General features: G+C 42.1%; 1 protein-coding gene across 1 annotated transcript in view; it reads left to right on the plus strand.

The window, feature by feature from the left end:
• Window positions 1-25,210, plus strand: part of TTC7A (tetratricopeptide repeat domain 7A) — a 388,284-nt gene that overhangs the window by 189,213 nt on the left and 173,861 nt on the right. Inside the window, exons 18-19 of the mRNA XM_075595818.1 lie at window positions 259-316; window positions 9,720-9,792. Coding sequence (XP_075451933.1) covers window positions 259-316; window positions 9,720-9,792 — 131 coding nt within the window. The remainder of the gene's footprint in view (window positions 1-258; window positions 317-9,719; window positions 9,793-25,210) is intronic.

Consider the following 25,210-nt stretch of genomic DNA (forward strand, 5'->3'; position numbering starts at 1 on the left):
TAAACAGATGGAGAAGCAATTAAAAAATACCTTATTTTGTTTTATTTCATTCACTTGAGGAAACATAAAACCTTGAAATGCACGTTGTATAAATTGTAGAAACGTATTTATATGATAATCGCTACAAAGATAAACATTGGGTTGGGTGAATTATTACTGTACATCATAAAACTCTGTAACTTGAACTTCTCTGCTTCACCTGTCATGTATTTCTTTTGTTTAGTGACATTAAGAGGAATGTTTTTTTTTCTTTTGCAGCTACTCAGAAATGCACTCAAGATGATTTAAGTAAGAAAGCTCTTCAAACTTTACAAAGGTACGAGTATAAAGAGTATAAGGCTCTCGCAGGCCATTACACTTTTACAATTTCCTGTTCCTTGGTTCATCATTACAGACCAAAATAATGAACACCACAATAAGCCAAGACTAGGCAGATGCTACGTATTGAGGGGACTAGATATCAGTGATTATCTGGTGCAAAATAAATGTAAAAAAACATTACCAGGTGCGTCAATAACAGAAAATGTTATATATTTTGCAATTAAATCATGGTATGTGTTTTTTTTTTTCTGGCTCTCTCTCAATTTCGTGTCTCATTATTATCATTTTTCCGTATGTGAGGCCAGCAATTAGTTTTTTTTTGTTTTTTTTTCTTGTAAATGACATTGGCATGTACAGTAAAGCAATGGAAATGTTGGAAATGAAGTGGAGGAAGAATGATCATGTCTGTACGAACTACAATGTAATGCCAAGAATTGCAATACCTGTGGGCCACAAAACCCAAAGGCAGAATACAGGATTATTGGCTTTATAATATCAACCACTAAAGAGAAAAGAGGCCTCCATACTGTATCATTATTTCAGGCAAACAATGTAACAAGGCAATTGAAGAGCCAGCAGAACTTTTGGTTGCCTAATGAGAAGTATTAGCAATGGAGAGAAGATGAAGAGGTGGTAATGCCACTTTGCAGGGGCGTAGCTATAGTCCGGACAGGGGCCCGTGCTCTTGGGGACCTGCTCTACAAATGCTGGTCGTGCATGCGCAGTCGGCAAGTGCTGGTCACGCATGCACACTAGCAACCAGTATACTGATGTTTGCGCATGCGCAGCCGGCAAGTGCCATTGTGCTTGCGCAGCTGATATCACGTGACCCCGCAGCGTCATTTGACGCCGCGTTGCCATTGCCCGAAGCCAAGGTAATTGAATTTATAAAGGCCTCATGCAGTCCCCCGGCATTTAATTTAAATGCTTTGGGGAAGATCGCGGTGCCTCTGTAACCGCCGTGCCCCCTGGAAAATCTCGCATCCCCCCCCCCCCCCCCCTCAGTTTGCACAGCCCTATTTTAAGACACCTTCCAGCACCTGAAGTGACCTTCCACTACCAGAAGAGACCTTCCAGCCCATTCACTGGAATGGGCCTTAGTGGTACATAGCCTACATCATAAATCTTATCAGGAATGATTAAAGGATGTCAACATGGACAGCTTGGAAAAGAGGAGGTAAAGAGGTGTGATGGCCACTTTCAGATATATCAAGGGTATCGGCAATACTCAGGAGGGAAGTCTATTTTAAAGAAAAGAAAATGCAAGGACGAGATCAAAAGAGGGTGGAAAGCTCGGGTGAAGAGCAAGGAAGTACTAGAACGAGTGGTTGATTTATGGAATGGCCAACAAATAAAGGTGACTAATGCAGTAAGGGAATTCAAAACGGCCCAAAATAAATACAAGAGGATTATAAATATGAAAGAAAGTCAAGCAAGTAACTGGGCCTGGGTTTTACAGCAAGTAGGGCCATTGTGAGACTAGGTGTGCCAAGTGGTTCACGTCGGGTTTCAATTTCAAAGTTTCTGTCTCTATAAGTCGTCAAAGATAAAATACACATGGGTGTATCTGGATGTCTTCTACAGGTCACCAAACCTGCTTCTTTTAGCCCATTGTCACATATCAATAAGCGGTTAAGCAGCAGGCAAGGATTCTGGATACTGGCATGCAAAATACACAGCCGGGACAGCTAAACCTGAGTCGTGCAGAGAAAGTGTAATATTTTAGCTTCTCGTTACTTTCTTCATTTTTCTTTAGTCTCTGTTGTGACAACCAAATATAGCTCAGCAAAGCCAATTTGCAGTATTGCATGTACCCCTCCCCCCAATACAATAACACATTTTTGTTGCTCTCATACAGTATTACAATAAACCGTTTTAACCTTTGTTCCATATATTTTACCTTGCTGTTTCATATGGTGCAGCACTAAATATATATTTGCTCTGCATTTTTAGATTTATGGGGACAGAACAGGGAATAATGGTTTTCATTTATGATTATCATGAGTTCTAGGCAAAGATAAAATTAAAACAGAATGCTCTATTTTTAGAGTACTTTGTATTCTCGTAAATTTCTGAAAATGTATTTTGAAGGGGTCCTGCCTTTAACAAGCTATGTGTGTTGGTGTACATCATAGGAATTTATATTGTATGCAATGCAAGCATTCGATCAGGAGGTATTTGCTTAATGCAGATTTTATTGTATATCGTATACTGTGCATAAAAAGTTTTCCAAAAGCAATGCTATGAACTTTATAATATTAATGAAAATGTGATAAAGGTGCATTGAATTTGAAAGAAATTATATGTATATATACACACACACACACACGAGAAAAAGTGTGTGAACTCTGGGGTTCTTTGTGACTTTCTGGATCATTTGCCGGTTTGTTCTTGGAGAGATTTTGGTAGGCAGACCGCTCCTGGGTAGAATAACTAACTGTGGTTTTGAATTTTCAATTTGTAGACTGTCTGACCGTGGATTGGTGGAGCCCCAAATCCTTAGAGATGGTTTTGTAACCCTTTCTATACTAATGAGCATCAATAACGACTTTTTTGAGGTTCCCAGAGATTTCGTTTGATCGTGGCATGACGTGTTTCCACACACCAGTGTGGTGAAGACCAAATTCACAATGTTTCTGATCTTTATATATGATGGAGCATCCCAAGCTCACACGTGAAGATCTACCTAATTATTTAAACACCTGATTCTAATTATCTCTCAATTTATCTGATATAACCATGGTTTCACTTAATTTTGCACATACCCTGACTCTTAATTACAAAGTCATGGAATTAGTTAATATAAACCCTATTGTATATTTAAGAAAAGACTGATTTTGATTCAAGGAGGTTATCGTGAAAAAACTATGGAATTTCCGTAATTGTCATTGGCGTTCACAAACATTTTCTCACGTGTGTGTGTATTGGACTTTCTAGGGTCCACTCCTTGATGTCCATGGTCACTCACCCCAGTAGGAATGAGCTGGGGGGGGGGGGGGAGGGAGGATATGTGAGAGGAAAGGTGGTGAAGTTATGGATAGGAAATACATAAGCCCTGCATTTTCAAATTATACCTATCCCTACTAAGGGTTAAAGGCCGACGGAAGGTTTTGCAAATGAAACCAGGTGCAAATCACCTGGCCTTTATTAACAGAGTATAAGAAAGGTCAGGCTGGATCAGTTCTTTCCTCTCCCCTTTTCCAGCTAAGAGAGCTGGATGCTACAGACAGGCACTGGCCTGCAACAGGTTTGGTTTATGATATCTGTTTTATTGTTTGGTAAGTGGGAAAGCCATCCAAAGATAGCTAAAGAATTGCTGTCTAATTAATGCTCAGATAGAACTAGGATTTATTTAGATTCTTTTGTTTGTCTTAATTTTGTCTGCTGGAGTGACAAAGGAAATAAAGCCTTTATTAAACCAGAGCTGGATGGACCTGTGACTGTGCTTTACCCTAAAAGACAGTGGGTTTTAAAGTTCCCATACCTTTGTTCCATATATTTTACCTTGCTGTTTCATATGGTGCAGCACTAAATATATATTTGCTCTGCATTTTTAGAATTATGGGGACAGAACAGGGAATAATGGTTTTCATTTATGATTATCACGAGTTCTAGGCAAAGATAAAATTAAAACAGAATGCTCTATTTTTAGAGTACTTTGTATTCTCGTAAATTTCTGAAAATGTATTTTGAAGGGGTCCTGCCTTTAACAAGCTAGACAAGAACCCTTCAGAGAAAAAGGGTATTTTGTCACTATATATGGAGAGATATATCTATATATCTCAAAAAAGGACAAAAAGTTGCGCCAAGAAGTGTGGTTAAAATATATATATATAGCAATGCTATGTTTAACGCATACTAGTAATAGGCAAAATGTATGTCTAAATATTAGGCGATGATATAATACCATATACGCAAGGACAGACAATACAAAACAACAAAGAACAGAGAATGTAACCAGTCCCTTTATAGTCCCGTATGTAGAAAACAGTATCTGTAGTAGGGTGTACGCTGCTTTCAGAAGGAAGAACCACCTCCAATTAAGAATCTAAAACAAAGAAAAAGAAAGCGTCCGGCCCATAGCGGAAAATAGTTACACATTTAATAAAAAAGAAATGGGGAGGGAGGGAATAAGCTCACTCACAAACGAAGCATAAAATCAATCGTGAACAATTATGTCACCGCCAGCTGGATAGGTCCTCCGATGGAATCCACAGCATATATCTGATCAATTGATGCACCACAGGAACGGACTCTGCTGCCCCTCAGTGACGATATACAGTGGTGTGAAAAAGAAAGTACACCCTCTTTGAATTCTATGGTTTTACATATCAGGACATAATAACAATCATCTGTTCCTTAGCAGGATTAGGATCTGTTCCTATACAAAAGTATTCTAGAGTCAAATTTGAGGCCATCTGTCCGACAGCTAAAGCTTGGCTGAAATTGGGTCATGCAACAGGTCAATGATCCTAAGCACACCAGCAAATCTACAACAGAATGGCTGAAAAAGAAAAGAATCAAGGTGTTGCAATGGCCCAGTCAAAGTCCAGACCTCAACCCGATTGAATGCTGAGGCAGGACCTTAAGAGAGCTGTGCAAAAAAAATGCCCACAAACCTCAATGAACTGAAGCAGCATTGTAAAGAAGAGTGGGCCAAAATTCCTCCACAACGATGTGAGAGACTGATAAAGTCATACAGAAAACGATTACTTCAAGTTATTGCTGCTAATGGTGTTTCTACAAGCCATTGAATCATAAGATGTACTTAGTTTTTCACACATGGCTTCTCCATTTTGGCTTTATTTTTGTTAAATAACTCATGACACGGTGTAATATGTAATGTGTTGTTGTTCATCTGAGGTTGTATTTACCTAATTTTTAGACCTGCTAAGGAATAGATGGTTGTTATTATGTCCTGATATGTAAAACCATAGAATTCAAACAGGGTGTACTTTCTTTTTCACACCACTGTACGTGGAGCTGGAGCTGATAGATGACGGTGTATTCGGGTCTCAAAATCCAGATAGACAGACTCACTGCAGTATGCGCCTAACACTGTCAGCCTCAGGCAGCAGGGACGCGATCCGGCCACGACACAACGGTCCCACAATATTAACGTAATGACGCTGCTACGTCCTGATGCGTTTCGTCACTCTGCCGCGATTTTCTCAAAGGATATATATATAATTTCCCCTGTCCAAAAAGCCACAGCACTCGCCAAAAGTATAAAATATATCAATGTAATGCATCCAATGCTACTAGAATTAAATCGGTGATGTTTCGAGCCTACATGGCTCTAGCATGTCCTCCATAACAGGATTCCGGACCACTGTTGATTTGATTTGTGATTTCAGTATAATAAAAGTGGAGAAGCAAATGGACTGTAGACCCATTCTTCCAAACTGCTGAGGGAGACCCTTCTGTTGATGCATAGATAGATGCATGATAGCATCCACGCATCAACAGAGTGTTTTCTTTGACCTTTTTTAATCCGGTTTATATACAAGGTGTAACAAAGATCTGACCCCTGGGAGATTTTAAATGATTATATGAGAGGCCCAAACGGCATGTAGTGTTTATTACATATGCAAACGCTTTTGCATAAAGAAGTGAGGATATTAGGGTAACTGTTAGGGTATTTTCGCTCACCCCCACTTTTTTTTTCTAATGCCAGATTGTACTTATGTCCAAATCCATTATGTTACACCCTGTTAGGTGATCCACTCATGTTTTCATTCTGATTTGATTGGAACATTAAAGCTGTAGTTCAGGCTCCCAGTATTTTTTTTTTTTTTTTTTTTTTTTTTTACTTTATTTTCATGTTGGCAATCTCTACTTACCATAAGAACTGCATAGCTGCCGGTCAATTCGTTCTCCGTGTATTGATTGGCGAAGTTTGCCGACATCTTTAAATATGGGGAATGTATTTCCTCTGCTTCTGTCACTTAGTGGAAGCTCATGAATATTGATGAGCCTCCCAGTGACGCGTGCTCGCTCCCGATCTGGCACTGTGTGGTGTCCCCCTTCTTCCCCGATCCCCGTGGCTGCCGGGGCGGGAGATGGAGGGGGGGGGGTGCGGCCGCCGGGGGGGGGGGTGTCCCGGAGCATTGGTGGGAGCGGGCTCGGTGTCCCCCTTCTGCCCCGATCCCCGTGGCTGCCTGCCCAGGGCGGGAGATGGAGGGGGGGGTGTGGCCGCCAGGGGGGGGGGGGTGTCCCGGAGCAGTGGTGGGAGCAGGGTGGTGTGCGGTCGGCCCCTGGGGCGGGCAATGGAGGCGGGGAGCCGGCCGCTCTTCTCCCTCTCCCCCCCCCCTTCCCGGCGGCCGAGAGTGTATATGGGAGAGAGAGTGTGTTTGTGTATGGGAGAGAGTGGGTGTGTATGGGAGAGTGTGTGTGTGTGTGTGTGTGTGTGTGTGTGTGTGTGTGTGTGTGTGTGTGTGTGTGTATGGGAGAGAGGGTGTGTATGGGTCACAGTCACCCACCCAAAGTCCAAATGGGAGAGATAAAGTTCAAATTGATGAATTGGAGTGTCCAGCGAATGTTGCTTTGATCCAGTTGGCAACAGGTTCCTCAGCATCAGGATTGATATATCATGCAGGGGAGACAAGAGGACAAGATCATAGTGTGACACTGTAAGACTATACCAATAAACACATATACATAGACAGACTGACACACATAACACTAAACAATAGACAATTAAGCTGACTAATATTATGAAAGATTTAATAAACACAATAAAATAAAATGTAGCTGACTGGTGACGAGCAGGTCTAGGATCCGGTGTGTAAAAACCGGAATCCTACTTACAGCAAGTCCCTAGAATAAATGCAGGTGGGGATAGTGTATACGTCCGACAGATTATGTTGGTGGACGCGTGCCACGTGTAGATGCCCTCAGGAGCTTCCTATACTGTTGGCTGGTAATGGAGGCACTTCCTCCTTCCTCTCGTGGGGTCCTCCAACCGCGCCCGGAAGTGCGTCACAGCGGGCGGGACGATTTGCCAGATCTCACTGCCGATTCCAACTCCTTTAGCCTGCAACTCCAGAAACTGTTTGGAAGGTCTGCTCCTCTCACAGTACAGCTGTTAAATGATTCTCAGTAGCCCAATGCGTTTCGTGCGCATGTGCACTTCTTCAGGGGATCTCCCCTGCATGATATATCAATCCTGATGCTGAGGAACCTGTTGCCAACTGGATCAAAGCAACATTCGCTGGACACTCCAATTCATCAATTTGAACTTTAACTCTCCCATTTGGACTTTAAGGCGCCGGTCTGTATTGTTTTCTCAGGTCAAGCAATACCATAAATCCATAAATATATACACACATATACATACACACTGTGTGTGCGCATGTATTTGTGTGTGCATGTGTGCGTGTGCGCATGTATATGTGTGCGCATGTATATATGTGTATGTGTGCTTGTGCGCATGTACATGTGTGCGTGTGCGCATGTATATATTTATATATTTTTTTCCAACTTAAGTTTTTATTGGAAGATACACGTGCAAACATTGTGTCACAGCCCAATATGTCATTTCCAATTTTTAGGCAAGTACATTTATGAACAATACGATCGCACATCTACATACAAATACCACAGGACTAACAAGACGAGGGAACTGGGGTGGAGGGAGGAGGGGGGGGAAGAGGGAGGGGGGGAGAGAGTGATTCCGTCTACTTTGACCATCATTGACCACATCGGAATGGCGACCCGTATTTTGCGGACTGTAGTCGGACCTTCTCTTGTGTCCCTTTTCCTTGCCTAAACTCATGGGGCTGTCCGCTAACCGTAAGTCTCTATGTCCCGTCACTTATCTGACCTTCAAAGGAGAACGCACTTGTGTATATTAGTGCAATATCGTGGTGACATCCACCCCCGGGATATCTAACTGGGCCAACCACATGAGACGCTGGGAAGAGGACTTAGAGGACGAGGAATGGGACAGAATTATTCAGGCAGCTGCTAAAAGTTCAATCTGCACCACATTAAAGGAGAACGCATATAAAGTCCTGATGCGGTGGTATTACACCCCAACCCGATTAGCTAAATTTGTGAGAGGCTACTCCCCTCTCTGTCCTAAACAATGTGGGGAGGAAGCGGATCTGCGACACATGCTGTGGTCTTGCGCAAGAGTGGTCCCTATTTGGGAACAGATTAGAGACTGGATTCAGCGGATTCTCGGTTTGGAGATCCCCCTGGATCCGTGGGTGTTCATACTAGGCAGGCGGATCCATGGTATGTCGAATGCAGCGCATAAATTGATCGCGCATTTTGCTACAGCCACGAGATGCGAGATCGCAGCATTATGGAAGCAGCAAGATATACCAATTATCCCGCGCATGTATATATTTGTGCGTGTGCGCATGTATATGTGTGTGCGTGTGCGCATGTATATGTGTGTGCGTGTGCGCATGTATATGTGTGTGCGTGCACATATATATCTCTCATACAAACATACACACATACATACATACATACATACATACATACATACACACCTAAGCTCCACAGGGCCCTGTCCCTGCAAAATGTCTCTGTGAAGTGCTACAGTATGTAAAACTAGCAGCGCTATACAAGAACATTCTATTATTCATTTTAATAACACACACATCGAATTGTGCACATTCACATATACACAAAATTAAATATACATATTGTTTACAGTATGATATATACACATTTGATTTTAAATGAGTTGTTAATATTTAACATTACACACGTGCAATGGAATAAGGTTTAATTCATTAATTCTGAGCTACTCTCCTTTGCTGCTGCTCTGACACAGTTCTGTGGGGAAGATCATGTGACCAGGCAGTAACTGATACATTTGAGCTCGTGCACGGCTGTGGAGGGGGCAGGACTCACAAAGGGGTGTGCCAGAGCCTGTTACAGAAAAGGAAGGGATTGTGCCTTTCTAAAGGGTTGCTATAGGAACAAAAATGCTCATTACATTAGAATACATTAAAAATTGTCTTTCAAAGTAGTTTAAAAAAAAAAAAATGCTACAAGTATTTTCTCACAGTACAGAACTGATTTATTAAAAAAAAAAACACATATGCAGAATATTGCCTGAACTGCAGCTTTAAGTACTGCAGAGAAACAGAAAGCAGGAATTATTTAACCAAAGATCTCAGGAAAAAATGTAATACCTATTGGAAAGAGCTTTTTACAGTAAAAGAAAGGAATTTAAATAATAATTTGTATGGACCCATAAAACAAAAATCTAAACGCATCAACATTTTTTAGGTAAGGAATGGCCATTTTTTTTGGATATCATGAACTATGGTTTAAAGAAAAATAATGTGTAGTATCCCAATCTTACTCTTGTATTCATCAAATATAAGTGGTCAAAGAGTTAAGTTTCATGTTGTTTTTTTTAAATTTATTTGCAGAGCACATCAATTAGATCCAGAAGACCCCCAAATTAGTTTATATGAGTCATTACAGCTGGGCCTTGTAAGACAGGTGAGTGTTACAATAAGTCCTCTATAAAATGTAAAACATATTAAGTCATATTTATTAAGCCATAAGACATCTTAAAGCTTTATAAGACACCTTGAATGGCAATATTTGGGTTATATGGCTTAGCATTTCTTAGTATATATGGGCCATTATGTGAAATGATGATAATGTCTTCCTTTAGCTTTCAGAACCAGAAACAGGGAACATTTTTTTGTTGTTGTTACATTACAAACCCAACATTCTTTTTTTTTTTCTTTGCTTCTAATACTTATTTCATTTTCCAACACGTAATCTTCTTGGTTGTAATTTCCTCTTTGGATCTATGCACCGTTGGAGGAACCTTGCATTACATCCTTGCTAATTAGATGATCTGGTTGTCAGGTCAGAGCAGATAATTATTTCACATGTACAGTACACAGTGTACACAGCAGCTCACTTACAATAAAAATGTTACTTGGATAACCATGTCCTTTGGTAGTAAACTCCAATTGCAAAAATGTAAATGCTGCAATGTGTAATAACACGGAGTACCTGTAGTCACACCCAGACTGACAACGCTCCCTTTCTTTGGGTAAAAAAAAATGTTTTAAAAAGGCAGCCACATCATCAGGAAATTGAAATGGTTTTGTTTTAAGTGATACAACTCCTCAAAAAGCTTGTTATGTTCTTGGTAGTGAATCTTACCTTTTTTTTTTTCTTTTTTTTGTCTGGAACCATTTATCGATATTTTTATACTTCTTTTAAGGCCGCATTTTTAGTGGGTGTGCGACGAAGTGGGCGCCTGTAGCTCGAGCGATTTGTGCTCATAGGGTTTGCACGACGGGGAGGTGTGGCCGTGATGTCACCGAGCTAGTTCGCCGCGATTGGCTGAACCGCTCACGTGAAGCGGGCGTCACGCGAAAAGACAAAATTATTTGTCTTTTCAAAAATCTGTCGCTCTTAATCACTCGCGTGCACTATGGGCGGCTTCTTGTTCTCGCCATGCTCGCGCACATGCGCACTGTCAACGCAGCCTAAGTAGTAGTATTGTATATTTACATTTAGAGAAGTGAAACATACGGGTAGGAAGCCAATAATATAGCCCATGCCACTGACACAACATATAACAGGATGATTTGCAGCATTACAGGATTCACTGCTACTGCTGGTGTTAGAAATTGTGATATACATTATCACAACATTTCTCACCAGGACATCCAATAAAACAGTAACATAAGAAAGCCAGGAATCAAATAGGGTCTCTGTTTTTTTTTTTTTTTAAAGCATGTTCTTGTATAGCGCTGCTAGTTTTACGTAGCGCTTTACAGAGGCATTTTACAGGCACAGGTCCCTGCCCCAAGGAGCTTACAATCTATGTTTTTGGTGTCTGATGCACAGGGAGATAAAGTGACTTGCCCAAAGTCACAAGGAGCCGACACCGGGAATTGAACCAGGTTCCCCTGATTCAGCCTCAGTGTCAGTCATTGTCTTTACTCACCGAGCCACTCCTTCTACCTTTTACAACTGACTGACTAGGTGGGCCAAATGGTTCTTATCTGCAGTCAAATTCTGTGTTTCTATTTACAATCTAAGGGAACTATGTGTAGCATTGGTGCCCCTCGGCCACCAGAGACCCCCCTCCTTTGTGTCAGCGCGGTCGTGGGTGCCGTCGGAGGCAGCGACGGACCCGCCAGCTGTTCAGAAAGGTGGGGGCCAGTGCAGGGAGCGCTCGGCGTCCCTGGAGTTCCGGCGGCGCACCCGGCTAGCAGGGGCCGCCATGACAAGTTGCGCGAGCGTGCACGGGATCGCGTATGCGCAGAATTAGCTAGAGAGTCACGGCAGCCCTTAGAAAGTCGCGCGAGTGTAGGGACAGCAAGGGAGAGGTTGCGGCGGCCATTGCAGCGTCGCAAATGTGCAGTAAAGATCGTGCACGCGGTCCCCATAGGAAAGAGCTGTGCCAAGGACTACAATTCCCAGCAGCCTCTGGGGACTGCCCTTTCACCCTGGTCACAGGCAGCATTGAAGCCAATAGAGCTGGCAGATTCTCATGCTGCTGAGTTGCAACAATGTTGTGTGCAGACAGGGTTTTTGTCAGTTGGAGCTGGGGAGCTGAAGGGGAAGGAAGGGTGCAGAGAGCAAGTGCAGCTCCTGCATCGAGTAAGGTCCCCAACATCCCAAGTAAGGCCCCAACTCCCCACCAGGTTAGTAGGTAAGTGCTGAGGGACGGCCCAAGATAGGGACGCTGCCCTTAGTGCGTGTGAGTGCTGTCTTGTCAGGGTCACGGCTGGCAGTGCTGTGAGGCCTGACAAGAAGGCATAGTGTTAGCGTGCAGCAAGTTTGCTGTACGCACTCCGCAGGTTGCAGTGCGTGGCTGCGAGTGTTAGTTCTTAGTTAGTCAGGACTGGGAAGAGTTAGGGGAGTGGGGCAGGCTATTAACCCCTGTAGGCCCCTAGGAGTTTCCCCTAAGCCATCAAGGTTGCTGTGCTGTAGGGAAGGCCTATAGTACAGTATTGTCCCTGTAGTTATAAGAGTCAGTTAGGGATTCAGCGGGCGCTGCACCTCCGTGCATCGAGGTGGGAGCAGGTCATCGTTGCGGCTGCAGCAGTTCTCCGGGTGGGATCGTCCTGGAGGTGGTTCCGGTGTTCTTCTGTCACCGGATCCTTTGTGAAGTGTTGCGGATACGAGCACGGGAGTGTTCGGGCAGCTACTATCAAATCCACAAGTGCACCAACGGGCCCTTAGTTTAATAGTGACTGCGCAGTCACCCACATTTTATCTCTTCACGAGTGCGGGACATTGGGTGGGGATCCTATGGACGCGGGGTGGGATCATCCTGTGTTGGGGAAGCGTCCTGCGCGATGCCGTAGTCCGTGTCGCCTCTAGAGAGGGACACCCGTTATTCAGTGTGATTCTATTTGTGTTGTATGTTGTTTCTTATGTTCTCAAGTAAAAGTCACTAGTTATTATACATTACGGTGTGTGAGTATTGTATGTGTCCTGCGAGGAACAATTCCTGCTCTGCTAGGAACCATCGCAGGTGGAGGCGCTGCACCGAGTACCGTGTTACTCTTAATATAATTGCCCCAGGTTCCTCGTGGCAGAAGCTCAGCCCTCCTGCGAGCCAACAGGTAAAGCACCACACCTGGTAACACCGTAGGTTCTCTGCACCCACATTAGATCTGCGATTGGGGGGGGGGGAATACCCGTTACATATGTATCATTTAACGAGGGTGGAAACCATGAAGAGATTGGCTGCCCCTGAGAGCTTGTCAAGTATTTAGCAGAAGCTACAAACAAATTCTAGTCACTTCTAAATACAGTACATGTGTGTTGTCTGAGTTGTTCCATATCAATCCACAAAATCCATTCTGGAGCAATCAGTATATTAGGACATTATTTATAGCAAATAATGGTGCAAACCTTTTCCAGAAACCAGTCTTTTTTTTATTAGTGTAATTGGTTGAGAGAGATCCATTATGAAATGGTCAAGTGATGTAATGTCTGAAAAAGTACTGTAAATCGCGCATGCCAACTTCATAACAAATGCTCTGCGAGTGGTAATGTCTGTGACTAACTGAGGGACGAGCCAATGGTCTAACAAGTTGTTTGGATACATGTGCCTATCTCCCTCTGTCTAGATTCTTCCCTCCTCTCCTCTCATTCCTGTTTCAAACCATCAACACTCCCCTCTCCAATGGGATTTTTAAGCCGTGTTTTAATGTGTAGTGTAGTTTGTGTTTAGCCCACCCTAAAGAAACCAGGATCCAGCTTTAGTAGCCAGTTACTGTCATGTCACCCTCTTTGTTGCAAGGTCTTGGATAGGATGCCCAGCACACAGTTTTCATTGTACTTAAACAACAATCAGAGTATTGACAAGTTTCAGAGGAATATGTATCCGGGTTACACAATTTGCTCTAGGACACTGATCTTTTGAGCAGGTTTTACTGCCACCTCCGACTTTGCAGATTTAGTTGACAGAAGAAGAAACTAAAAATACACCAGTTACATGTTACATGTGCAAAGTTTGCTGCAAAGTTTGATCACTTATTGTAAGTGGAGCACTATCGGGCAGTGGCGCAAACCTACGCAATAGGATATTAATGTTCATCATCATCAATTCCATTTACAGTATGACCTTTAATTAACTTCCCCCTAGTCTTACATCTAAATTATGTGTTATTTTGCAAAAGAAAGAGTCTTTCTTTGCTTTGCCATCAGAATGTAACAACAGTCTTCCTCACTGTGGTCTACTGTCGTGTCTTCTCAATATTAGTCTTGGAGGTTCTTCTTTAACATGATTCACCCTTACCTGAGAAGGAATTCACCGTCTAACTTAATGTTGATTTTGTATCAGGGTCCCCAGTGTTCAGGACCTCTTATTTCTTCTTTGTATCTGTCCTGATTGATTCAGGTCATCCAACAATTCAAGTTTTAAGTTCCATTTTCATACAGATGATACACAGCTTGTATTTTATATTCCAATCACTATTTCCCACCATAATCTGGACATTAAACCAAACTTGTTTGGCTATCTCAGATTGGATAACATCAGACTTTTTTTTTAATATAGACCGAACTGATCACATTTCTTGTCCACTTTTTCATTTTTATTCTTTCCAAACTGGACTATTATATTTATCTTCTAGGCTGTTACTTGGTAAAAGCCATTTATCATTAATGAACAGGACAACATTTTTTTTACCAGCATCATTATTTATGTATGTATCGTAAGCCCTCTGCTTGTATCTCACTAGGGAGAAAGAGTGGCTCCGTGATTAAAGACACTGACAGTAAACAAGGACAGGGGGGGGACCTGGTTTAATCCTGGTGTCCGCTCCTTGTGACTTTGGGCAAGTCACTTTATCTCCCTGTGCCTAGACATAAATTGTAAGCTCATCTGGGCAGGATCTGTGTCTGGGAAAAAAAATCCTATGTGCTGCGTACTTCGCACTATACTGAAATTGTGAAACGCTTTGAGTCCCATTGGGAGAAAAGCGCTATATGAAATAAAATTATTATTATTAAAGTTAATATTAGTGATGAAAACCCTTTTTATTAGGTTTAACCATAGTATTCCTTCAGGTGATAATATTTGATCCTCGTGAGAAATGTTTGTTGCCAATTTCAACTGTTAGCTTCTAGTTGTTAAGCGTTGGCAACAAAAATGCCTTCACTCCTCAGCTGTATATATTTTCATGCATTAATGTAAAAGCTCTTTTGTATAGTTTTTGCACAGTTTGTTTTCAGTAAAAAAAAAAGGCCTATACATTAAGACAGGGGAGTGCAAACTTTTACTACTGCGCCCCCTGTCTGGCCTGCTCCGGAGCTAGCACCCCCCCCCCCCCTACAGTACCTTGCAGCTTGCGGCGTCATTTGACGCCTGTGACGTCACATGACCCCACTGCTTCATTTGACGCCTGTGACGTCATGTCACATGACCCGTGGCGTCATTTGGCGCCGCGTTGCAATGGAGACGAGTCACAGCGTCTGAATCTCTGTATGTTTATTGTTGCAGATGCCTCTCGCAATCCCCCAGCATCTAATTTAAATGCCTTTGGGAAGAGCGCGCGACCTCTGCAACCGCCCACACCCCCCCAGGCAAATTTCCAGCACCCCCAGTTTGCGCACCCCTGCATTAAGACTAGATGACATACAAGCCTATTGGCAGCCATATGATTTCACATATGTTATTACTTTTAGAAAAGTAATTTTTTTTTATATTATTTGGAACATGTTTTTTTTTCATTTTATTCCACAAACTAGAAAAAAGGAAGAAAGAAAAAAGCATACAAACAGCGCTACACACAAAACAGTGCCCTCATTTAATGATGGTGTACCAAATAATTGATTAATCCCTTTAGTGCCTTAAGGTGAAGACAATTTTATTTATAAAAATGTTTTACCAGGAAGTAATACATTGAGAGATACCTCTCGTTTTCAAGTATGTCCTGGGCACAAAGTTATAAAAAAATACATGGTTACGATAAAAGAACAGGGTTATACAGGGAATTCACAGACATTTCATGGACAGATAAAGTTGGAAAATTGGGTACAGGGGATAAAGGGCTTATGTGTTTCAGATAGAAATAGAGCAGCTTTAACATCACTTTAACATCAACTAACAACAGCAAATGGCTCACGCCCTTTGGCTGCCCTTCGGCTGCGCCAAAGGCTGTGCGCCTTTGGAGCAAAGCAGGTGTACGCTGGGTGGATGAGGTTGAATCTGGTGCGTCTGTGAACAAAAAGATATTTTCTTTGTCCCCTTGGCTCATTAACATTCCAGTGGGTGGGGTTGCCGATTCAGCAAAGAACAAGCACATGTTAACCCTTAGCACGCTGGTCCTGTGCAGAGGGGAGCAGTTCTTGGGGGGGCCCTCATCAGGCTGTGCGCCTTTGGAGCCAATGGTATGCAGCCTAAAAAACCTAGGACTTTCTCAGAACCCCAAAACCAGTCACTGTGTGTAGGTGATTCTCTTGGGCGCAGTGGCTCAGTCCAGAGGTTATATGTAAAAAAGAGAGAAGAAACAGAGGGGAACACAAATAGTGTAATAATTTCAAACAACTGGAATTCTTCTTCTAGTTCTATAATTATTGAACTTAAAGTTTGCTCCTCTCATGGGTCTTTATATCCTGTCAGCTGTCTCTCAGGTCTCTCCTTCAACCTCTCCAGGTCTGGATTTCACTGGAAAAGAAACATACAGTAGGAGAACATATTGTGCAGTCTGCCTGGTCCACAGCTTATTGATGTAATCAAAATAGATTTATACTCGCATTTATGTGATTATGAATGAGCATATAAGGAATGTTGAGTATTTCTCAGGTGAGCCCACAGTTGAGGATTAAAAATAATGACTTTATTGATAAAACACGAATAAAACAAATAAGGTAAAACAGGAACAAAAATAGAGAAACATACAAAAAAAGACCTGGTTGATAATAGTGGTTTATCATAAGTCCTTAACCTATCACCCTTATACATGGGCAGGAACACAGTCAAGAGCGGATAACCAGCTGAATTGCTGAACAAAAGTATTGGAGAAACTCAAACTCTAGTTTTTCCTAAACTGCTGAACAGCTGGGAGCTGCTGTCAGCGTCTCTACCATTCCGTGTGAGTTTGTCTCCAGATTGTCCCTGACTGATGATGTCACCAGCACCACCACTTGAGTCCTGTCCCACTCCTGCCCCTACTACCTGACTTGACACACCCTATGCGTTTCGTAACCGGCGAGTTACTTCCTTTGCCGCTGATCTAGGAGATTTGAAAGGTTATTAATCATTACTCTTTGTTTTCACCCCTTCCTTTAATGCCTTGCTGTCTCTTGTCCCCTCTTTCCACTCTCTCGGCCCTTCTCTTTGCACTCCCTGCCTTACTGTGTCTGCTCCTCTCTGTGCACTCCCTCTTCTACTCATCTCATCTGTCTCCTCCTCTCCTTGCTGTCTCTCTGTTTCCTCCTCGTCTCCTTGCTGTCTCTCCTTGCACCTCTTCCTGCCCCATGTGTACACTGCTCTCCATTACCTCCTCCTTGTCATTCCTCTGTCTCCTCACCTTGCTGTCTCTCTCTGTCTCCTCTCTCCTCCCCTTACTTTGCACTCCCTCTTGCTCGATGTACACTTCTTTCCATTTCCAACTTGTCATCCTTCGGTCTCCTCCTCTCCTTGCTGTCTGTCTCTTCTTCACAGTGCTGTCTCTGTCTCTTCCTCTGCTTTCTGTCTCTGCCTCCCCTCCTTGTTGCCTCTCCCTCCTCCCTCCTCCATCATGCCCTGCTCCTCTTTGCACTCTCTTCCCCTCTTTGCACACCCTGCCTTACTATGTATGCTCCTCTCTGTGCATACTACACTCCCTCCTCTACTACTCATCTCATCTGTCTACTCTTCTCCTTGCTGTCTCCACTGCCATTAAAATCCCCTCCCCCAGTGTTTCCTGGGTCAGAGGCCTCTCAGTTTATCACATAGAGGAATGTATGTATAGCTTTATTTATATAGTGCAAACAGTGTACTCAGCGCTTTACAAAGACAATACAGTACAAGGAATACTAATTCAATAAGCACAGTAAAGTTAGACAAAAGGAAATCCCGGTCCCAGAGAGCTTACAATCTAAGTGGTATGTTGAGAGACTAAGTGCAGTAGATGGCAGTGCTTGGCCAGAATGGTTAATGAGTAGTGACTGGGTGTGGGACAGTAGCCATGAGCGCAGGCTATTGGGATGCTTCTTCTGAGAGGCACATTTTAAGGTTGGTCGGTATTAAATTAGATTAGATGGATTTACACCATTTGCCGGGAAAGAGTTGGCAGGGAGGTGTGTGTCACGGTAGCTTATGACAAGATATAATGAACACCAAATATCTGGGTTGTACTGATCGAGGCTTAGATATAATAAAATATATTTATTCCTTAAAAAAGGTGAACACAGCAATATAGTACAATTAACAGGTAAGAAGGTAACACTTACTTAGATTTGGGGGATGGAGAAGTATCAGCTAGCAATTCTCCAGCAATCCGGTGACATCCCAGGTGGAATCGGAAGAACAACTAAAAACTGTAGGGTTGACACAGTTTATATACCTGTGTAATCCTATTCTTAACATTGAATACAGACTATTGGTGAACAATTATCTGTATCCAATCCCTAACGTGGAGACACAGATTAACCCATGCCCCCCAGCTAATTAGCCCATGTGTACTGGGACTCTATGGGTAACCCCATAATTAAATCAGGGGCGACGACCAGTCTATCAAATAAAGTATCTGCATTGTTTGTAGGTGTAGACATAACACTTACAAACCACTCCAGTTTGATGATTCTCCACCCTCGGGTAACAATTAGAGTGGCAGAGTCTGTTGATTAGTACTTGGTCTGTTGATTAGTACTTGATCTGTTGATTAGTACTTAGTGTAAACAATCAGGCAGTTAACTTTTGATCACAGTGCTTAGGCTCAATCAGCCGGCTGCCCTTCATGACCTATTAGCATAGCAGATGGAGTCTGCATTTTCAGGGCAGATCCAAAATACCATACATATACACTTTAATATCTACACATATTAATAAGTTCCATTCTGGTGGGCTCAGTGGGTCGAAATTTGCCAGTTCTTAATGCCTACAGTGACTCCACATATTGGCCAAATATCAACTCTCTGCGAACTCCAGAACTGGAGATACAGAAATGCACTTTAAAACATCTTTAAAATACAGGATTATAATGAAACAGGGGAACATACATTTTCATAACATGATAAGGTGTAAACCACCTTCCTGGACCGCAGTCTAGTTAACCCCTTGCCTCCCTGGTGAGCTCAAGGGGTGGCCATATGGGGTGCAATCCCTTTAATACCGGGCCAACCCCCTCTCCCTCTACAGTGTGGGCGAAAGCAGGCGTATATGTGACTGGGTCCAGGATTAGGAGAGATATACCCAGCAGCAAGGAATAGGAGTGTAGAGAGAGAAGATGAGAAGAGGATTGGTGGGGATGCTTTTTATTGAGGGGTGTAGAAGTTGTTGGGAAAGAGGTGTGTAAATAGTGGTGCAGTGTCTGGACACAGGCAAACAGAGGTGGAGGGGAGGAGAGATGAAGAAATGTGGATAGAAGTAGAGTGGGGAAGTTGGAGATAACCGTAAAGTTTACAAAGGAGTGAGGAGACCGCAAACAGAAGAAGCAATAGGGAGGGCATAATGGGATGCACGGAGAGACGGGTAGGAGGAGAGAGGTCCCAGGAATTGGAGGAGATGAAGAGTAGTAAAGCAATGAGCAGATGTATAATTCAGGCCTTGATGGCAGTGTATCATTGAAGGTTACACAGCAGCTTGGAAAGTTAATATTTAGATGTGAAAATCTTGTCAGAGAATTTAGAAAGCCACAGTTGCAGGGTTCATGATGAAGTACAATTCTTGTATTCTTCACCTCCAATTCAATTCCAATTTGAACTCCACAGATACTTTATACAGTATGTGACTCTTAAAATGTTACACAGCCAATGTGAAGTCTCATTACACAGGATCTGCAGTCTCATTGGCTATCCCTGGGTGAGTGGCAGGCCGATCAGCGTATCACAGAGGGGGAGGGATGTGCAACCTCACTGGCCGTCTCCGGGTGACTGACAGACTGTTAGGACATTAACATCTGTCACTCTCACTCTGCACCCCATTGCCATTAAAATCCCCTCCCCCAGTGTTTCCTGGGTGAGTGAGAGGCCACTCGGTCTAACACAGAGGGAGAGAGATGTGCAGTCTTATTGACTATCTCTGGGTGAGTGACAGTTCGTTCAGCCTATCACAGAGGGGGAGGGATGTGCATCCTCACTGGCTGTCTCTGGATAAGTGACAGGTCATTCAGACAATTACAGAGGGATGTGCAGACATCCTTAGAGAAATATATATATACAATTTGACGACATATAAGAATCACTAGGTCGGCCCATTTTTGTATTTGCTGTAAAACCTCAGATTCTATTTGATCCGTGGCCTACTTTTAAATTTAGGATACAGTAGCTAAATTCCCTAATGGTATCAGTCACTAACATCTCTGTTGGGAGGCTATTCCATCAATCAACCGCCCTTTCCTTGGAGGAATTACTTCCTCTCATTTCTCCAGTCTGCCACCTACCGGCTTCCGAGCAAGACCTCTTGCTCCAGTTTTACTTAGTTATTTAGATTCGGTCTCCAGAACTGAACACAGTACTTTAGATTCGGTCTCCAGAACTGAACACAGTACTTTAGATTCGGTCTCCAGAACTGAACACAGTACTTTAGGTGAGGTCTCCAGAACTGAACACAGTACTTTAGGTGAGGTCTCGCCATTGACCTATATAGTGGCATCAATACTTCGCTCTTCCTGCTGCTAATACCTCTCAACCTGTGCAACCGAACATCCTGCTGGCTTTCCCCGTTGCTTTGTTACATTCCTTGCCTACTGTTAAGCCTGTGAAATAATAACTCACAGGTTCCTTTCTCCTGTAGAAGCTGACATTATATTGCCATTAATCCTGTATTTTACCTTTGAAGTTTTGTGATCCAAGTGCATTATTTTGCATTTATGGTGCAAAGTGTTGCACACGCTTGCATTGCACTCAGGGCCACATACTGTACAGTAAGTCATTTTTGTAGCCTATTTGTTATTATAACTTCCATCTTCCATCTGGAGGTTTTGTTCTATCAGTGAATCATTGTTTGTTTAATTATTTATCTATTTATTTATAAATGCTTACAACAGAAGTTTACTTGAGCTAAGTTACTTACATCATTTATATTAATACAATTACAGTCTTTTCTGCACAATAGATGTGGAAATGTGAGTGTCTGGACACCCAGATATTTCAGTTTTCTTCTTAATTAAAATGACAAAGGGAATTTGATTACGAGCTGTGAAGTCTATTTTTTTATTTTTGTGTGCTTTGAAAGGTGGAAATAACATTTACATTTCTGAACAGCAAATAATCATTAAATGAAATTATGCAGAGGGTTTCTTGTTCTTGGCAAGGAACAGCAGTAGCATTTTCAATCGAATTAGTAATAGCACATGGTTCATTAACCCCTGCTTTTATACTGCACTGTTCATCTTTTAATGCTGTGTCAATGCTTATGGGGCACATTGCTTTATTATCTAGCCTTTCACCACAGCCTACGTGTCATCAGATATGTTGTTATTGACAAATGGCCAATGTTAAATCTACTGAAAGATGAATCCAGTAATGGCATGTAGCTGTTGCAAGCCGCAGTAGAATTGACTGTCCATCTGATACAGTACTGCTGCTGCTAAGCTCAGCACTGGCAGAGAATCCAAGCTGGCAAACTAACCTGGGTCCCGGAGTTTCAGAACACCATCTGGGTTACAAACTTCAGTGTCTCTCGTATTACAGAGCTCCTTAATTTAATAAGCAATGACATCTGTCAATACATACTTGGCCACTGTCCCTCAGAAAGGAAAGAATTATGTTTATAGCGACAGTGCTAGACAAATTATGGTTTGACAGAAATGTTCAATGTTAAATCCCTTCACTTAGTTAGAAGAAGACACAGAGGTAGAAAACCTAAGATGCATCTAAACTAAAGCATGGGTTTGACTTTTTAATTTGTCAGTTGTCATATACTGTAGTTTTATATTTATTTCAGTTAAAGTAGAAAATGGGGGGGGGCGGGTCTCAGGTTTCTAACTTGTGAGACACAGAGTAATTATATATCTAATTGTTTTATACATAATTCAGTTGAATACATTGTGAACAACATCATTATGGGGGAGAGACCAACATGAAAAATATATGATTCTAGCTATCCGTATTCTTTAGTTTGCTACATGAGCCACACCACACGCTTAACCACGCAATACACACTGATCTGCAGCACTTACAGGTATGTGGAGGTGAACAGGCTGAAATGTACCTGAGGAGTTCAGTTTACAAATGTGTTTAGCTTCCCTCAGCCTGATACTATTAGGGGTGACTGGGAAGCTTCCTACTAATTGCTTGTCAGAGGAAGGGTATGAAATGTACTGGCTTTGGTTTCTTGGTCCTTGGGTTTTCTGATCTCATTACCAAGTTATAGTTATAAAATCTACTACTCATTTGACTTCTTGTCTCAACAGAGATAGGAGTTTAATATACATTTCTCGGAAAATAACTAATCAGATGGCAGGGAAATCCCTATAGAGAAAAATGCAGCATTTTGTTGTTCATCTGTAATTTATTTAAAAGTCTACATGCACCCAATACAGACAATAGCCATATGCGCATAAGGGGCATTTTCCACACTTGTTTTCATTTAACTTAATAAAAAAGAGGGTGGGGAGGGGGGGATATTTGCATACTAAATAACATAAGGAGGCATATGATAATTACACTAAATAAATAAAGCTATCAATAACAAGTGTATTAATGCCTCTCAGGTTTAGCACCTATTTAAATGTGCAGTTGCAGGTTAGGATCAGAGGGAGCAAATGGCATTGACAGGCTTAACCTAAGTTATTCTGTTTAAAACTGGCAAGTTTAAGCTTTCTGAAAGTTTTCATTTGCAATGGGATTGTGTTTCTTCTGTCTTTTAACGCTATGATAATTTAGTCTGATTTATACACATCCCCACCCTATTAGGAATTGACTAAGGGCCGTTCTATACAGCGTGCGGCCGTGCGTTCCTATGCGAACGCGCGTGCACGTGCCGCATGCTTTCCGTATAAATAGAGCCGGGAGCTGCAGGTAAGTGTATGTGCGTGTATGTGTGTGTATATGTTGTGTAAGTGTAAGGGGAGTGTAAGTAAGATTTTTTTAAATTAAAAAAAAAAGTTTAATAATTTTTTTTGTGTGTGTGCATTTATTTACCACGCACACGCACACGCATACATACATCCATACAAACACGCATACATACATCCATACAAACACACATACATACATCCATACAAACACACATACACACATACACACATACACACAAATACATACATTTGAGCGCAGGCAGCGGCGCGAAAAGATTAATTTCTTCATCTTCGCCGCTGTCTGTCGGCTCCCCCTCTCCCTGCCGCGCGCGGCACATCTATAGAAAGGCTATCTAACGTCAGCCAACTAAAAATCCGTGCGCGCGCACGGCATAGCACGCGCCCAGCACTATAGAACGTGCCTAACAAAGGGGAATGACAAAGGACGTGCAGTGAAACAATCAAAATATGTTGATATAGAACCTAAAACAACTCCAGGATTGGAACCAGGGGTCCTCCAAAGCTGGACGTACTATTCTCAGGGTCCCCCCAGTTCCTGAGATACTTACTCATGCACCCGAATTACCGCAATCACTTCCTGATTTTTAAAAGGGATTTAAATGGCCATCCAATGGGAGATTAGGCAGCCACTTGGTTTTTCCCCTTTGGAGATTTAAACCTGGCAACTTCACTAGTAATGTCAGTATCGCTGGAACTGAGGAGTCCAGGGGCTCTAAAAAGTAGTGTTTGGCTCTTGATTTTACCTCCAGTTCCAAACCTTGTATAATTTTTTTTTTTAAATGAGTAGGAGGAACATCTCATTTATCCCTTTGAGTGCAGGAGGTGAATTAGTGCCAAGTACAATGGCCCCTTGGGCACAATGCGGTCATGACCATTTTGGAGGAGACAGAAGAGGGGGGATCTGCCTCTTCCGTTTTCTCCTGGTTAGATCCATGGGAACGCAGGACGCGATGTAACCTGGAAAAAACAAACCCTATGAACATGACTTAGTCGCTACATCATGGCACCTCCAGAGTGTCAGTCCCCATCACATCGTGTATACATCCGGCGGCACTCAAAGAGTTAAACCCATCAAACAAATAATGGCAATTAATGTTGGGTTTTATTTGGGACTGCCCCTTTAACCTTGTTTTGGCTTACAAAGTAAGGATTTGGCAGACCTATTGGAATTCTTGGAAGAGGAAGTTAGGGGAGGTATAATTTTCACGCTAACAGCATTTATTATTTCTACTTTTTTCATGTATTGAGAAGTCAAATATCAAAGTTTCCACACACCAAAAACCTGTCTGTGGAAAGACCCCACAGGAAGTAATGTGGCTGTTTTTTAATCTTTGTTGTTGTCAAGCTGCTATCTTCTTTCATTAAAAAAATCCCTTTGCAAATCAAAGATGATTTCACTTAGCTGGAAGGAATTATCCAGTATCTGCTGTTATCTAATTAGTTTGCTCACTTTATTTGCCCCTCCCCCATTAGAACATTGTTAATTAGCATATGGCAAACATATAGGCCTGGAGTCAATAAGATCCAATCCCAGGTATTGCAGCTCGATGCCAAGTTACCTGCCATTAATTTAAATAGCAGTCAATGGAGTGTACTGTAATACTGATACAATACAATAACTGAGCTCAGTGAATATACACAGACACACACACTATGTATGTGTGTGTGTATGTGTGTGTGTGTGTGTGTGTATATATATATATAAAGTATACATTACCGCATAGCAGCAAAGAGGCGACAGCACTCAGGTGGATGATAACAAAATGATGTATTAAACATAGCATATAACTCCAACGTTTTGATCCCTCTAGGGGATCTTCCTCAGGGGAGTGCACCCCCCCTGAGGAAGATCCCCTAGAGGGATCGAAACGTTGGAGTTATGTGCTATGTTTAATACATCATTTTGTTATCATCCACCTGAGTGCTGTCGCCTCTTTGTTGCTATGCGGTAATGTATACTTTTATTACTCCTATGGGACATGCACCTATTCACTATTGAATTGATACCGGAGTGCCAGTGATTCTTTATCATATATATATATATATATATATATATATATATATATATATATATATATATATATATATATATATATATATTAATATGTATTCCCAAAAAATAGCACATGCTTCCTCCTAGTAATACGATAAGCATCTGTAAATGTTAAAAAAAGCAAGAAATTCTGCATTTTGAATGTAAATAACTACCATCATCATTGTAATTATAATAAAATAAACTA

Source organism: Ascaphus truei, chromosome 4 (assembly GCF_040206685.1).
Source record: "Ascaphus truei isolate aAscTru1 chromosome 4, aAscTru1.hap1, whole genome shotgun sequence".
Taxonomy (NCBI): domain Eukaryota; kingdom Metazoa; phylum Chordata; class Amphibia; order Anura; family Ascaphidae; genus Ascaphus; species Ascaphus truei.